At 36.9% G+C, this 16,296-nt stretch overlaps 1 protein-coding gene and 1 long non-coding RNA gene across 2 annotated transcripts in view; both read left to right on the top strand.

Annotated features, from left to right (window-relative positions):
- Window positions 1-16,296, top strand: part of LOC116174495 — a 35,236-nt gene that overhangs the window by 6,527 nt on the left and 12,413 nt on the right. The window contains exons 2-5 of the mRNA XM_031492430.1: window positions 1,349-2,261; window positions 10,248-10,348; window positions 10,395-10,595; window positions 13,033-13,231. Of these exons, the coding sequence (XP_031348290.1) occupies window positions 1,349-2,261; window positions 10,248-10,348; window positions 10,395-10,595; window positions 13,033-13,231 (1,414 nt within the window). The remainder of the gene's footprint in view (window positions 1-1,348; window positions 2,262-10,247; window positions 10,349-10,394; window positions 10,596-13,032; window positions 13,232-16,296) is intronic.
- Window positions 7,198-7,800, top strand: LOC116173324. The gene is made up of 3 exons (XR_004145917.1): window positions 7,198-7,304; window positions 7,387-7,495; window positions 7,553-7,800. It is a non-coding gene; the product is annotated as an uncharacterized LOC116173324 (long non-coding RNA).

Below are 16,296 nucleotides of genomic sequence, written 5' to 3'. Positions count from 1 at the left end.
TTTTCCGGGTCGATCTGAGACAATTTTTTTTTCGGGGCTCAAAAAAAGGCAGTGTATAACCTTCCTTTTTTACCAAAAATCGATTACACCAAAATTTCTCGGGAAAACACTTTTTCTTAATAATTTGGGTGCGTAGAATCCAAATCAATTCGTACTTTTTCGATCAGACCAGGATTTGTGTAATGTTTCCACCTCGGCTTCCGCCTAAATTAAAATTTTTAAGATAGTTTTTTGCAGGATCGCCATGTAATGATTTATCTTGGGTTTTATTTACGTACTTTATTTAAATATAATAATAAAGCTACATTTTGATTATATCAACAGGTTCGACCCTAGTCTTCCACTTGTAGCTACTAACTAAATCATAAGCAATAATCCATGCCACCTTGAACCAACTATTTTTGGGTTACCACCACAAAACGACCACTAGCATAAACTCGATTTTAAAGGTTTGTTCGTGAAATCTGTTCGTTGAATATTTTGGAAATCCGTTCAGTAAAACTGTTCACTTTTAACTTTAGCCGCACTAAATGAACGTAAATGTAATCTGACTTTGGCAACAGTTTTCTTTATCGCAGTTTCACTTTACACGGGATATTAAGCTGGCATTCTTTATAATTGAAAGCCGTGTCCTAAACGACGTACTGGCCAGTATTGACTCTTCGGATGCCAAAACGAGACTTTTTCACGCAAACCTCATCATCTTTTTCTATACTAAGCTGAGTTAAAACGCCTATTTCGTGGTGGAAAGCAATGGCGGCGATGTTTCGTTAATTTTCTTATCTCTTTCCCAAGGAAGCTTAATTTACAGTGTTAGAAGTGACCTCTTTTTATCGTGTAAAACGAAACAATTTTCCGTCAAGTGTGATAAAGCTCGCTGAAATATATTCGACAAAATAAAAACTTGAACATAACATTGAAACCTTAACCGTCTTTAAACTTACAAAACTTTTCCTTCCGCATATTTCAATGTCTCCTGGTCTTTTAAAAAATATTTGACCAACCTGAATAATATTTAAGGATCAATATTGAGATTATCCTTGGAAAATTATACTTGAAAAAGTAATTGAGCTTTTGAGGAATACTTGAAGATTCTTTGAGGATCTCTTAAAACCATTTAAGAACGTCTAAAAGTCTTCGAGGAAATATGTAAAAAAGATTCGGACTCACTCACGAAAACCTGCCACTTATCTTTCATGGGATTTCTTACAGGGTTTAGTACATTTAGCAATCAAAGACAGAGTCGTCCTTTTCTGCAACTTTATACCCCCCAAATTCAAATGAACTTGAATACATTCATATAAACAATTGTCAAATTTAATAATTGTAAATCTTTCATCTTTTTCAGACTGCTGGTTATGGCTGAAGTTGAATGAAGCTTCTGTGAGTTGGAAGGACTTTCCACGAAGACTCGACTGCCAGGCATGGTTTCCCGGTCACGAGGAACGAAGAGGAGTGGCGATTGTCCTTGTACGTTTAAACGTTCCATGTGCAAGGGGTTATCTTCACTTTTCCGGTCTAAACACGTCTCAGCATCAGTACATTCGTAGTCACAAGCAGGCTCATCTCTGCGGCAAACTGGAAGAGCTCTCGGATACAGATCGACACATTTACTTTCCATCGTCGCACACCGCCCCATTTTTACATTTACACGGCAGTCCGATGTTCGCGTTTTCGTACAGGACTGTCGATTATTGTTACAACATGACGTTTCTAGGTCGAAACGGCTCGTTCGAATTAAAACCGAGCGACGATCTCGAATGTACGTTTAAAATTTATTTGCCCTACGGAAATCGTGTCGCTTTGACTTTACAAATTGGCGATAGCACTTCGACAGGTACACCCGATACGGCGATCGATTTACAAGAGCGCAAAAGTGGCGACATAAAATGCGAAGGGCTGTTAACGCAGCTATTGGACGGCGAAAGCGCCTGGTGGCATTGTACGAGACCGGGGGATGCCGAAAAACAAATTCAAATACTCTCGAGAGAAAATAAAGTGGTGCTTAGAGTGTCTGTGCGAAGTTCGAGTGGAAGTGCTTTGGGACTGAGGATGATTTACAAAGCGGAGGCCGTGGACGAGATTGTGGGTAGATGCGGTTTCGGCTGGATCGCGCTGAGGCAATTTTGCGTCGGTGCATTCGAAACGTCCAAGCTACCTTGGGCTCAGGCGGAAATGGAATGCGCGAGAAAGGGGGGACATCTCATCAGCATAAGAAATGAAAGGACCCAAAATCTAGTTAATAATTTGCTTCTGAACAGGTTAGTTTCTCTTTTAAGCCTTTAGTTAAGGAAGGGTATTTTGTATAATCCTATTACGGGTTGCAGACATTACGTTTTGTAACACGAACGCAAAGAGGATTAAGAACTGGTGTTTTTAATTGCGCTGAAAACTTTTAAGCTTTAAATTGTGTAAAAGAGGAGGGAAATTCTCAGCTTACGAGCATTATTCATCATTAAATTGTACGTAAACTGCATTAAATTTGTAATCGTTGATCTGTTCCGCGTGAAACCGTGCTGTTGATCTGCAATTATACTGCTGAGATGGGAATAAAGTCTAGTATAGATCACTCTTTCGAAAATTTTCGCTATTGCTGGTATAATTGCAATTGGGCGATAATTCTTAACTAATTTTCGGCTTCCACTTTTGTGAATTGGTGTTATTCTGGTGCATTTCCAAGCTTCAGGGAATGTACATGTTTGCAAAGCTAAATTAAATAGATGTTGTAAGGGGGTTACCAATAAAGATGCCCATCCTTTCACGATGTAGGGTGGGATTCCATCTTCGCCTATAGCCGACCTCGGTTTCAATTTTTTAATTGCTTCCAGTATCTCGGATTCATGTAACTGAGTCAAGTGCAATTTGGATAGCAGCAGGTCCGATTCCACGTCATCTTCCGGGTCATCGTTCCTCTCCATAGTGTAGACTGACTCGAAGAAGGATGCAAAGGCGTCCGCAATGCTTCTGGCGTCCGTTAACGAGGTGTCTTTGTACCTACTCAAAAACTCCAGGTAGTGACTATTCTTCCTCAACGACTTGATGTAGTTCCAGAATTTATTGGAATTCTTCCGCAGATCCATTTCAATTTGATTAATGTACCTCTTATGAGCAATGTGGATCATCCTTTTGAGTTCTTTTCTGGCTTCAATGAAGTCTTCCGATTGGCCCTGTAACCGAAACTTATTTTTCTGTTTGATTTTCTTAATAATGTCTATATTAAACCAGCTAGGATACTTATTGGCACTCCTAATTGTAACTTTGGGGACACATTCATCGAAAATGTTCATTATATGATTAAAGCTAGTTACTGCATCATCTACCGATTTGAAATTCTTCAGGATAAGAGACTCCTTCCAATTAATATCGCGAAAAAGGACGTACATTTTAAGAAAATCTGCTTTTTTGAAATTGAAGTTGGTTAACTTGGTAATTCGCTTAGCTGGTCTATGGACTTTGTAGACTATTTCTAGTGCAGGATGAAGTGGATTAATTTTATCCAGTGAGTCGACAGCAGATTTAATTTCCGCGTTTAAGTTAGTTAAAATTAGGTCAAGGGTTCTATTATTGCAGTTTTTAAGTTTAACCGTATTAATGAGTTTTAAGTTGTACATCGAAGCTATATTTTTAATTACTTTGCATTTAGCACTCGCGTTTTCGAAATTATACGTGGCGTCAACAATTTGTGGTAGGTTAAAATCGCCTGCTATTAACACTTCCGATGAATGCAACATGTTTTCAATTGTTTCTAAACTTTTGGTAAAACTCACGTACTTATCAATACCAGATTTCGGTTGAAAGTAGACAACACCAATAATGTATGAAGTATTATTAATTTTAAGTTTGACCCATATTTCATTTAGATCACTTTGAAATTCCAATTTTTCAGCATTCAAATCGGTCTTGACTGCGATTAAAACTCCGCCTCCCATGGTGCACTTCATTTCTTCGTAATTACGGTCATTGCGAAAGACCGCATATTGATTGTTTAAATACTCAGCGTCATGAAAATTTTCCGTTAACCAGGTCTCAGTCAGTAGAATAATGTCGTAATTTGTAATTGCCAATTTATTTTTGAAAGATTGCGCTTTCGTTCGCATTCCACTTACGTTCTGATAATAGATTGAGAGCGTTGATCCGTACCTATTTCCTTGGTTGATTAGTGTTGGGGATGGCCTAAAAAATCAATTCTGCTTCTTTCTTGATCGAGTCGTTTTTTGTAGACTGGGCAATCAACACTCCAGGCCGGGTGCTGTACATCCAGTTTCATTTTTAGTTTCTCAACGGCGTTGGCACAGTTACTGCATTTGATTTCCGCGTCCGAAGCTTTACAGCTCGCTAGGTCATGGGCTCCCGCACATTTGGGGCAGGTAGTAGTTTTGCTACAGTCAGTTGCCTTATGTCCGAACCCATTGCATTTGTAGCATCTTCTAGTTGTCACAGCATCATAAATTCTGCAACGGTCCCATCCTATGTTAAGCTTTTGTTCATTTAGAATTTTCCGGTAACTATTACCGTCAACCTCAGCGTAAGCCAAATACCTGTTAGGATTTCTTTTATCTTCCGTTATGTGTACGACGTTTATGTACGCGGCTTCGTCAAGGAATTGATTCTGCGCGAGAATCATTTCCTTCATTTGGGTACTCCCGATCTTGTCATTGAGGCCTACGATTTTAATCTTCGGCATCTTCTGTTTTGGTAAGGAAAGAATGTAGTCGGATCCCAGTTTCCTTTCGGCTTCCTCCTTAAGTTTGGCTGCAGCTTCTTTATTTTTACATTCAACAACAATGGTTCCTCTACGTAGAGTTTTCATTCCGGTAACTTCTCGGGTAATTGGATCGATATTTTCTTTGAGGGTGGTGAAGGTTTGCTTGGACGGTTGGTTCGCGTCCTTGGGCTTAACGATGATAACTGGGTCATAGGTTTTCTGTTTCAACTTGTCTGCATACGTAAGCTTCACTTCAGATTGAGTTTGGAGAACTTGCGCTAGATCCTTGCTGATGCTGACATTTTGGGTATTTACCTGGTCTAAAGTATCTTTTAATAACTTCTCGTGGTTCATCAGTTTCTCGTGCTGACTTTCCATAACTCTATCCCAGTTCATCGTTACTTTGTTAATGTTAGTCAACATATTCCTGAGGCTGTGTGATTCGTGGATAGCGCAGAGGTCACAGAACCAATTAAAGTTCTTTTTTGAGTTAATAAATTTAACTTCATCGTCACTGACTTTAACGCACTTCGTGTGAAAGTAAGTTTGGCACCAACTAGCACAAAGAATAACTTTATCTGTACGATTAAGATCCACCCGACAAACACCACAGATAGCAGTTGGCATTGCGGCGGCAAGTAAGGGTGGTACTCACCCTCACGATTTGGTTTATGTTAACAAATTAGTTCTATTCTTAATTGACACTTATAATCGCGATCGATCACTCGTTACGACGGCGCGCACTCGATAACGACATTGCGGGACGTTATTTTTGTGCCGAGACCTGAGGCTGTGAACTTATTTTGTTCTCCTCGCTTTTAATATATCCCGCAGGTCTAATAACACACTTGGAGGAAGGGTCATGTTCTCCTTTTCGCATTAACTATGAATTTATGTTGCTGTAGGTACTTTTAAACAAAAGTAATATACAATGTATAAATTCAACATGTTACATACTAAATTTACCGATTCGCCGTACTCCCAAAGGGAGTTTATTTTGAGTTGATAGTCTCTCGAACATAACATAACTTTATTACATGTCAAAATCTAACCGTGTGCGGACAATTCGCACCCGCACATTTTGCTCCCAGGATATTTCGCACCGTGGACATTTCGCTTCCGGATAATTCGCACCCGGACCATTCGCACTCGAAAAATTCGCTCCCGAATAATTCACACCCGGATAATTCTGTAAATCTTTGGTTTATTAAAATTAAATATTTTTAAGAGGCTACTAGACCATTGCCTTTACAGAATGTATGTAGTAGTGCACTTGCACATCTTGGTAAACATCTACTTCATGGAAAAATGTTTCAAATAATAGTTATTTGGTCTTTCATTTTCAACACATCGCGATTCTTAAGTATTTCCATTTCTTAAATATAATCACGCTGGTTTTTTTTTTGAAGTTGTATGAAGAGTCTGATATAGTTAAATCCTGTAATTTAAGAACACATAATTTTTATCTACTGCACTTTCGTTTTGAGAAAATAAGGTAACTGAAACGTCTTTTGTGGAGTAATTAAATACCAAATAGTTATACCTAGTTATAGTATATCTACAATATTATGTGTAATATTCGCTACTTTTGAGACACTCTTAATATTAAAACAGAATCAACATATAATACAGTACACAAACAAAGTGATAAGTCTAAAGTTAAAAATATTTACATTATAAGATCAAGATGAAAATAGAAAGAGGAAGTAATTTTAACGCTCCCTTACATAAAGATTTCTTATTGAAGACACATAAAAAATTGTTCTTTATTTCTTTAGTTGAAAAGGGTGACAAACGAAATGAATTAAATTTATTTTAGACAAAACGAGTATGTATAAATGACAATAGAACAATGCATTTCATAGATGGCACTAAATTTGGATAAGTAATTAAGATATTATATTTAAAGGTAAATTTGAAAAGACCCCGATAATACAAATTGCACTTCATAAAGAAACAATAAGAGAAATATCGTAATGAGATCCTTTCTTTTATTTCTGGAAGATGAATAGGGTAACAAGGTAAAAGTAATTAGGTCCGAAAAATCAGGTTGAAGTACGTATGACCACAACTAATTAGAACTTTAATGCCTGTATAGTCTCTTCATTCTTGAACGTTTGACAGAGTGGTATTTTTAAAATTTATCTGAGCACGGGTTTTTGATTTATGTGTATACTTTTTTTTAATTTTAAAAGAAAATTTCCCAGGAAGTGAACGCCATGAGTACCACTTACCGTGCACCTGAAGTGCTAAAAAGATTTTATGAAAATCGTAAACGAGAAGTCAGAAAACTTGCAGCAGAAGAAAAAAAGGAAGTATTTGCGACAGGAGGAGGCCAAATCAACATACCAAAAAAAGAACCTTGTCATGACATTATCCTTTCGATTATGAATACGAAAACTGTGTATGGATTGGAAAATGATCATGATGGTGATGTAGAACAAGATGAAAATGTAGAGGTAGTTTCTATATAAAATCATTACATTTTTATAGAACTGTATTGTGATTGTAGCCTGTGGATTTAGATATTTCAGAAGACGTACAAGATAATAATATAGATGTTGTGTATGAATCATTACATTTAAGCGACGATGAGGACGTAAGTATTGACCTATTTTCTCATATTGTTATGTTTGTAATTTCTCTAAATTATTTGTTATAAACTACTTACTTGTTTTCAGAATATAACATGGAGGAGACACATACCATCCGATTTACAGAAACCAATTACTTCTAATTTAATTCATTCAAATGAAAAAGGAAGTGGGAAAAGAAAAAGTAATGTGGAAGGTACGTATTTATAGTCTCGTATGCATTGTAAGTAAAATAGCCTTTTCATTTGCTTAGACAGTACACCTACACCAAAAAGAAGGCAAACATTGCCTACCTCAAGGCGTCGTCCAACAACCCAAATTAAGGCATTATCAAGATCAGAATTGGCAGAGAAGTACGATTTGCTCCTTGACAAAAGAATCGATATGGTCAATTATCAAAATAAGAAAATGGAAGAAGAACTAAAAAGTATAGAACGTGAAAGAGAACTAAAAGTGGAATTACTTAAATTACAGATTCAAGTAGAAAAGGAAAAATTAAAGCAGTTGCAATTGAGATTATAAAAAAATCATTATTATTTTTAAGTTGGTACTTTTTGTAAATGTAATTTTGATATTGTGTGTATATTTCTCATCACTGTGCAAGTGTTTTCATAAAAGTTCCAATGTTTCATCATAAATTTTATTAACAATTTACAGTCTTGTAAAATACTCCCTTATTAAATGACCCCGCAAGTGATTCACATGAACGTTTTCATTTATATTAGGAATATCGCCAACATTGCCAATATTGATCAAATAATTTACTTCTTCATGATTAAGATCATCAGGTAATGGAGGTTCCTCTTCATTCATTTATTTTGCTAAATTGTGGAGAACTGCTGTAGCAACTATAACATGCAATACAGTATTCAACTTCAATCTCATTCCGTACGCTAAAACTGGAAATCTTCTTTTCCACACACCGAAACATCTTTCAATAACATTTCTGGTGCGAATATGTGCTTCATTGTACAGTCTTTCACCTCTTGCTAGTGGATTCAGAAGAGGTGTTAAAAAGTAATTTCTAACAACATAGCCACTATCGCCTAGAAAATTACTGTTTTGTATGTTCTACTGTCAATAGCCAACACACCTAGCAATAAACAGTTTGGGAACTCATTGTTTTCAAATCGCCTTCTAAGCCTCGAGTTATTAAAAATGGTGGAGTCATTTGTAGACCCTGGCCAGCGAGCAACAACATCTAACAGTTTCAAATTTGCATCACAAGTACCCTGAACATTTATAGAGAAATATCCCTTTCGGTTTCTAAAAACCTCCGGATCTTCTCCACCTGGAAAATGTATATTGACCTCATCAGGTATTATGAGAAACTACTTAAGTACCTGGTGATTGTATTTTGACATGCGTACCATCAACACAACCAATAACTCTGGGAAAAGATGATAAACGATAAAATTCTCTCTGCGCTTGAATTAATTCATTTGGACCTGGCATTTTAACAAACTCTGGATACAGTCTACCAATAGCATGTGTAACCTTTGCAACTAACCGTGATGCTGTGGAGATATCCATGCCGATAAAATCAGCCACTGTACTTAAATGTCCAGCACTTGCATAAAACCTAAGCGCTGCTAACAACTGATCAATAGGTGCTACATTATTGTTTCTAAAAGTATAGTTTAGGATAACAAATGGGTAATTAGGTAGTAGCTTCATACAAATTGTTATTGTATTCGAGATCCATTTCGATTAATTCTAACAACTGCAGAACTGTATCTTTCGTCAAACGAAAGCGCTTAAAGAATGTTAAGTTATCCATCTCCTCGAAATGATTTTTCCTAGTATAAACTTTACGTGGGAAACCAAACTCTACTATATCCAATATGTCTAAATCATCTTCTATGAAAAATTCTTCAACAACATCCATAATTTATCAAAATTTATGACACCACAGAAAGAAAATCAAAATAAAGATACTGGTAGTATTTACTATAACCTACAAATTATGACATACTCGTACTAATCAGACCTTTAAACGCCCAAAATTGGACGTTTAGATTAAACATAGGTTACACCTTTCTAAACGTTGATTAATGTACGGTGCAAACCCTGTCTATTGCTAAACAGTGTTTACGACTTTAAACAATGTTTAGTAAAACGGTGCAAACGGCCATAATTTACTAAAATCTAGTCTACGAATGAAATATTTATAAATAAAGCGATTGTGTTTTTGAGCGGATCACTACTCTCCCACACAAAAATTCACTCACGAAATAGTTGCCCTTTCCCCTTCAATAAAAAATTAGTTTGCGGAGTGTTTCGCCTTAGGTCCATTCCGAGTGTTTTCCTGTAAGTAAAACCTTCGCATCACATAAGTACTTGCTCACAAAAAAAATTCACCCCCTAATATTCATTTCTGGGTCGTTATATGTTCCCCTGAAATATTGTCGCCCCTCAAAAAATATTTGCCATTTATTTTCGTCTACCAACGCACCCCAATATAGGGGCGACTGATAATTTTCATGTACCAAATTCGGGTTTGGTGAATAGTAATAACTGTACCTACCCTTAAAATTCATTACAAATTAATGCCTACTTGAAACTCAGGAACGTCTCTCATTGAGTGCGCCCGGAGAGCTTTCCCGTCACGTAGGTAATGCGAAGTTTACAATCGAGAAGAATTGGGGTTGTTAATTAGATACACTAACAACTTGTTGTTTTGTTCCGCTTATACACAATCTCCTTCGGGTCGAGTATACTTCGCGAAGCACCCTCAAGTGTACCTCTTCGTTCAATCAATTCACTTAACGTTATGTTTGTTTAGCGAACCCAAGTTTGTAACTAATTAAAGAGGATGTTGACACAATAACCTCGTTACAAACTTTGATATGTGTTTTCCCAGAGCGATCTATGCATTACTCTTACTTACAAAAGCTGTTGACACCTATCGAGGGAATTTTAATGATACTGAATTTTTCTATTTACAGTCCGGGCTACAGGGATCACAACGCGTATTGGATTGGAGCAACGGATAAAACGTTCGAGGGTGATTTCAGATGGTCCGATGGGCTACCTTTTTCCTATACGAGTAAGTCCGCCCCCGACACCGAGCGTTATGTTAAATTTGTTTCTAGATTGGTTTCCGGGGTGGTCTCAGCATGGAAACTACAATCGGCAACCGAACGACGACGGATTGAGCGAGCAGGACTGCGTGGAAGTTCGAAGGGTGTATTCGTTACAAACGTCCCCGGCTCGGCTTACTAATGGCTTTATGTGGAACGATCGCGATTGTGCCGCGCCGAACTACTTTATCTGCGAGAGATTGCAGAGTGAAGGTATGGCTTGGATTTTTTTTTCTTAAGAATTTGTCTTTGAAGAGAAAAGGCACTTCCAAAACTCAATTGCTGTCACGGTTAGTTCAAGATCCTTGTATTCAGTAAAATTGGTTCTCTATGACACTGGTAAAAATTTTTCTATCACGGCTAGCTCTGTAATAAAATTCAAATACCCCTTAGCTTGCGGATATTTGCCCTTTTATCTCCTGTTTAAATCTGAAAATCAAAACTTGACACGGACGTTTAACCAAATACGAATAAATGCGAATTCCAAAATGAATAACTGAATATATTGGCAAACTAAAGACGATCCAATTCTATTCTCCTTTTCACTCTTCCTGATTTAAAGAGCAATTCGTTTCCTATAAATGAAGCATACCTCGTGGATACGTATCAGTATACACACCTTATAGCTAAACAAAATTTGAATTCATAACCGATCATTACTGTATACAATTCAAAAACAATTAAAGTAACTTACCGATATCGGTGGAATCAATGTTTTGTAAAAGCTCCCTCTAAGAAAAATTGAAAACTGGATCGCTTTTAAGATGATACAGTTGAAGCTTTGTATGGAAATTTTCCTAAATAAAATAGGTATTTTTTTCCACAGCATTCAAAGTCAGTTTTGCTAACGCAATCGGCTTAGTGTGAGAGCCACACAAAAGAACCGATAAGTTTGCAATTGCAAATTGTGATAAAAATATGCCCTTTGGTGCGCGTGTAGTTTAAAGTAAGGCCATTAATATAAGATGCAGAAGTAACGCCCAAGTTTTGTTATATTTTAAAATGGTGGCAATTTTTCATAATGGCTACCCGTATTTTTTTCAAGGGTTTTTTTATTTACCTCATGAACAATAGTGTTTATCAATGTAAAATTACTTATTAACGCTATAAAGGATTAAGAGGGGTGTTACACCTCTAAATTAGACACTATACAACAATTTACAATGGTCGTTTATTGAACAGTAACAATGGCTCGATACATTGCTCTATTTATCGACCGTCTTTCTTGGATGTCGCGGAAGAAGTCCTCATATGTGGGCTGCGCTCCTTCGCCAGTCAACTTCTCCTATCGACAGTTCACTTACCTGGCTAATAATGTAAAATACTATAAAATGAATTTTTGGATGATTTAAGGGTGATTGTACTACCACTTGATTCTTAATCGATAAAACCTTCATATACGTGTCTAGTTAGAGGGAAGGGTTGTTTTGTTAAAGTATGTTAGGCTCTTTTGGGTGCCATATTTTCCCTCATTCTTGTTCAGTCTTTTAGGGGTGGATTCCCACCACATGGTATGCCATTAAAAAAAAGGGATATTGTAAAATATTTTCTTTTTCCACCACTAATAAGCGACGAAAAAACGTACGCATTGGAATTTCATTTTCAACCTTTGTCAGGAAAAGAGGAGGGTTAATAATAATGCCCGGTCCTATACCGACAAGTTACTCGACCATTAATAACGGCCGCCATCTCCATTTCAGCGACGATATCCATCATCGCACGACTGAATCGGACACAATTACAGTATTGCGTACGGTTATTCCTTTATAATTCAATTTCCACTTCCGCTAACAATTTTCATAAAAGCATTTTCGAGAGCCCGAATTTTTAAAGGAACAAATATATTCAAATGCCGCGCTGTTTCCGCTTGCTGGCGTAATCGCTTTGAACTTACCTGTGCCTGTACGTAACGAAATTGAAAAAGATGTTTTTCAAATTTAGTCCCTTTTCGTAATTATACAATTGGATACGCTTCAGGGAGTGATTCGAATTGAAGCCACTTTCTGCTTCGACTCTACCACTCTATACGACTTTATTTTTGGACAGTTCGCTAAAACTAGAGACCCAAAAGTTAGTTTATGGCTCCTGATCCCTGAACTATGGACGGTAAGTTTGTGCAGTACAAACGTACCAGGTGCAAAAACCTTCCCTTTTGTTGCCATTATGCACCTCGCTGAATTGACAGTAGATTTCATAAGAAGTTACATATGCAAAGAAGCCGTTTCTCCAACTTTCTTACTGGCGACTAACTCATCTATACGATACCATTTGTTCATTGTAGACCGAAAAATATTGCGAATTCTTCAAGTCGTGATAATGCGGTCGATTAATTTCAGGATAACCCCTAAAGTACTGTTTGCAGCATCCCTGTCAAAATTTCACAATCTCACTGACGATAATTACCGCCTTTGTTAAACAAAAAGGGCAAGAAAAACGCAATCGCACCATCTAGAAAGCAATTTTAAATAAGGCACGCAAGGCTGCCTCGAATTTTCCACGCTTGAAAATACGGAACACCATTTTTCCTTTCATAACTTACACAAAGGGAGTTTGAAACACCTGTTGTTTTCCATAAACTATAAAGCGTGTTATGCGCCATTCTTTTTTGACGTTTGTATTTCATTATATTGTATGCGCATTTTTGTTTCAGAGCCCCTAGAAGACAATTGGCCTCCCGATTGCAACCGGACCGTAACACTTTCCCGCCAGCAGTCGAGAACGTCGGTAACGAGCCCCAGTTTTCCGCGCCAGTACCCGGATAATGTACTCTGCGAGACTGAGGTTTCCGCACCTGCGGGCTACCGTTTAATTTTAGATTTTGAGGAATTAGTTCTGGAGAGCGAGCCGAGGTGGGTACCTGATCTTTTATTTCATTTCCAGACGTCGGCGTCGGCCGTCGCCGGCGGCGATAACTTTTTTATTTGCGGAGCTTTTACGAGTCTGTACATATTTGCTCAGAAAGGCCCCATGCAAATATGCCGCCGCCGGCCGTTTACGAAACTAATGCGCTTAATGTGTCGCACTCTGATACTCCCTCGAAATGAATTATTTCGCGCGTTAGGGGCAGATACGGTGGAAGATTCGGGTTTATAACGCACAATCATCATTTTGTACAGGCGTTATCAGTAAGGCTATAAAATTCTAAACGGGCTTCCAAGTGATCCCTTTGGGGGTTTCGATTTTGCAACGTAACCGTGTAATTATTGAAGCACATGTTTGGGGGGTGAAAGTTAAATTCCCTTTCACTACAAAACAACAGCAGCCGCAATATTCCAATGCGCTAAAATCTGAGGGTGTGTATGAATAATTCAGTGCAGTTTAAAGGTCTTGTCCCTTACATGTTTCCGCCATTTCAACGTGAATTACATTGAAAATGGCTTCTTCGCCAAGAAAACGACCTCAATGTTAATTTTGAACATTTGCCTACCCCGAAAGTGCACCAATTAGTCCAAGATCACAAATTTTTTATCTGGAAAAGACGTTCTGAACCATTTGTCTGATTTCGTGTAAAAATGAGTCGCGTTTTGCTGTATTGAAAGCTTCAATTAATCAATTCTAGTTAGTTCAATAGTAAGAATCCGCTCAAAGATATTAAAGATAACCGACCGTTACAATTAAACGGCGTTTCTTTAAGTTACGAATAGTAGGGTCCCCCCTTTGAATACTTCCTCCAAGAGAAATTGAAAAATGGATCGCCTTTAAGGTGATACAGTTAAACAGGTTAATTTTCGACGTATAATTTGAGTTTTTTCGTGAAAAAAATGCGTCTCAAATTCGAAATGAGGTCTTAAGTAATCCTAAAAAACTTCATAAGTCACATGTCACCTATTTACGACTATAATGCGCCTCTTCAGTGTAACTTTATATTGTCGCAATTTAAGAATCGTACTTGCCCAAGGTGATTATATAAAATATAATAAAGAGATTTTGGTAATGACGAGTTGTCCTTACTCCTTATGTAATAACCGGGGAGCGTACGCGTCGGGCAGTCGACTACGAGACGCGGGACAAAGAAGCGGAAAGTAAACGTGAGAGCATCAAGTGAGTGCTACAGTATTAATAAATTGTATTACAAACAATTGAGTACGGGTACTGTAACTGGCTAGTTACCCTTACAGGGGTTGAACACCCTGCGCTTCAAAAATAAAATTTAATTTCTACGGCACTGGTAAAGATTTTACTGTAACAATTAATCTTTTGCAATTAAATATTAATACCAAGGCTGGCTCAGTAATGAATGAAAGTTTACTTACTCTTAATTTCTCTTATAATCTAAACTCAAAAACCTGATGCTTTGGTTAGATCACTCTCAAATTAATACTTTTGAATATACAGGGTGGGCCATTAGTGTGTGGTTGGAAAATTGTGGGTTTATTAACGCACATACTTAAAATTCATTGTGGAGGAATGTTGAAGGACCCTTCAGGCTACAACCTAAAAATATTTTCAACGAAATTGCAATTGTTATACAGGGTGATTTATATCAAAGTATATTATTACATATTTGAATTCCTTGGTCAATTTTAGTGTGACTTTATGTATTACACATGATATCTAAAATGAGTCGTTTAGTCGCAATTCGTCGTTTTTCCAAAAAGTAGATGTCCAGTAAAAATTGAATATCGCAGTTATCCGACAAACATGAGTTTTTGTTTTGTTTTATTGGGGGCAAATGTTTTATCGTTTGAATTTGTGTTCTTAATTTTTAACGGCCTACTGATTACTGAGAGGCTTTAAAAATCGCAAAAACACTGAATTATTAGAAACTGTTGAATTACAAAAAATAGATAAGGGATACATACCGACATGCTTATATCGTTAGAAAGGTAATAAAATTTACCATTTGATACAATAAAAAAAACTTTGTAGTGCCTTTAAAAAAAATCAAGTTACCTCTGAAATTTTGAAAATTGACGGAGTGATTTCTTTTAACAGAAAAAAAAGTTTAACATTAGTCGTTCGGCGTATGTTAGTACATCTCATTATTAGTGACACTGCAAAGTCACGGCCTTCTAAGTTTTATGATAACTGCGATATTGAATTTTTACTGGACATCTACTTTTTGAAAAAAAAACGACGAATTGCGGCTAAACTACTCATTTTAGATATTATGTGTAATACATAAAGTCACACTAACATTGACCAAGGAATCGAAATATGTAATAATATACAGGGGGTTCCATTTAAAAAAATGCAACTTTGATATAAATCACCCTGTATAACAATTGCCATTTCAGTGAAAATATTTTTAGGTTGTAGCCTGAAGGGCCCTTCAACATTCTCCCACAATGAATTTTTATATATGCGCGTTAATAAACCTACAATCGTCCACCCACACACTAATGGCCCACCCTGTATTAATGAAAATACGATAGTTTCAATTCCAGTTTTCCTTGCATTGGTTATGATTTAAAAGATTGAGGTACTCCTTAGGTATATCAGATTCAAATAAAAATTTTAATGTCTATATCGTGCTTACGTTTTCAACATATAATTGAACATCGGGATTTTTTGTAATTAATCAAACACCTAGATTTCTGTTCAAAACAAATTTGTGATGGATTTTCCTTTAGAAAGCAGCAGCAATTTTGGAAAATTGGATAGTGGAACGTCTTAGGCAATAGGAATAGGTAGACCTCTTGAGTTGAATTTGGATTGCTTGCTGTAAATTAATTTCGAAACCATGCTTCAGGCGTGCAATTTACCCTTGTAACTTAGAAACTAGAATTAATTGTCTTTAACCTTTTTACCGGTAGCCATTTTGGACATAATTTTGTTCGCATTTCATATAAACAAATTGGATGCGTTTGACATTAGTTTTTTACGTGACTTGCCACTACAAATCTGGCGCAATGAAATATTTTGCACCTTGGACCTTATCGCTTTCGTAGTAACAATTTATTTAAACGCGAAT

This window comes from Photinus pyralis, unplaced genomic scaffold (genome assembly GCF_008802855.1).
Source record: "Photinus pyralis isolate 1611_PpyrPB1 unplaced genomic scaffold, Ppyr1.3 Ppyr1.4_LG6, whole genome shotgun sequence".
Taxonomy (NCBI): domain Eukaryota; kingdom Metazoa; phylum Arthropoda; class Insecta; order Coleoptera; family Lampyridae; genus Photinus; species Photinus pyralis.
Note: the sequence above shows the minus strand (reverse complement) of the source record. Positions and strands in the feature narration are given on the sequence as shown.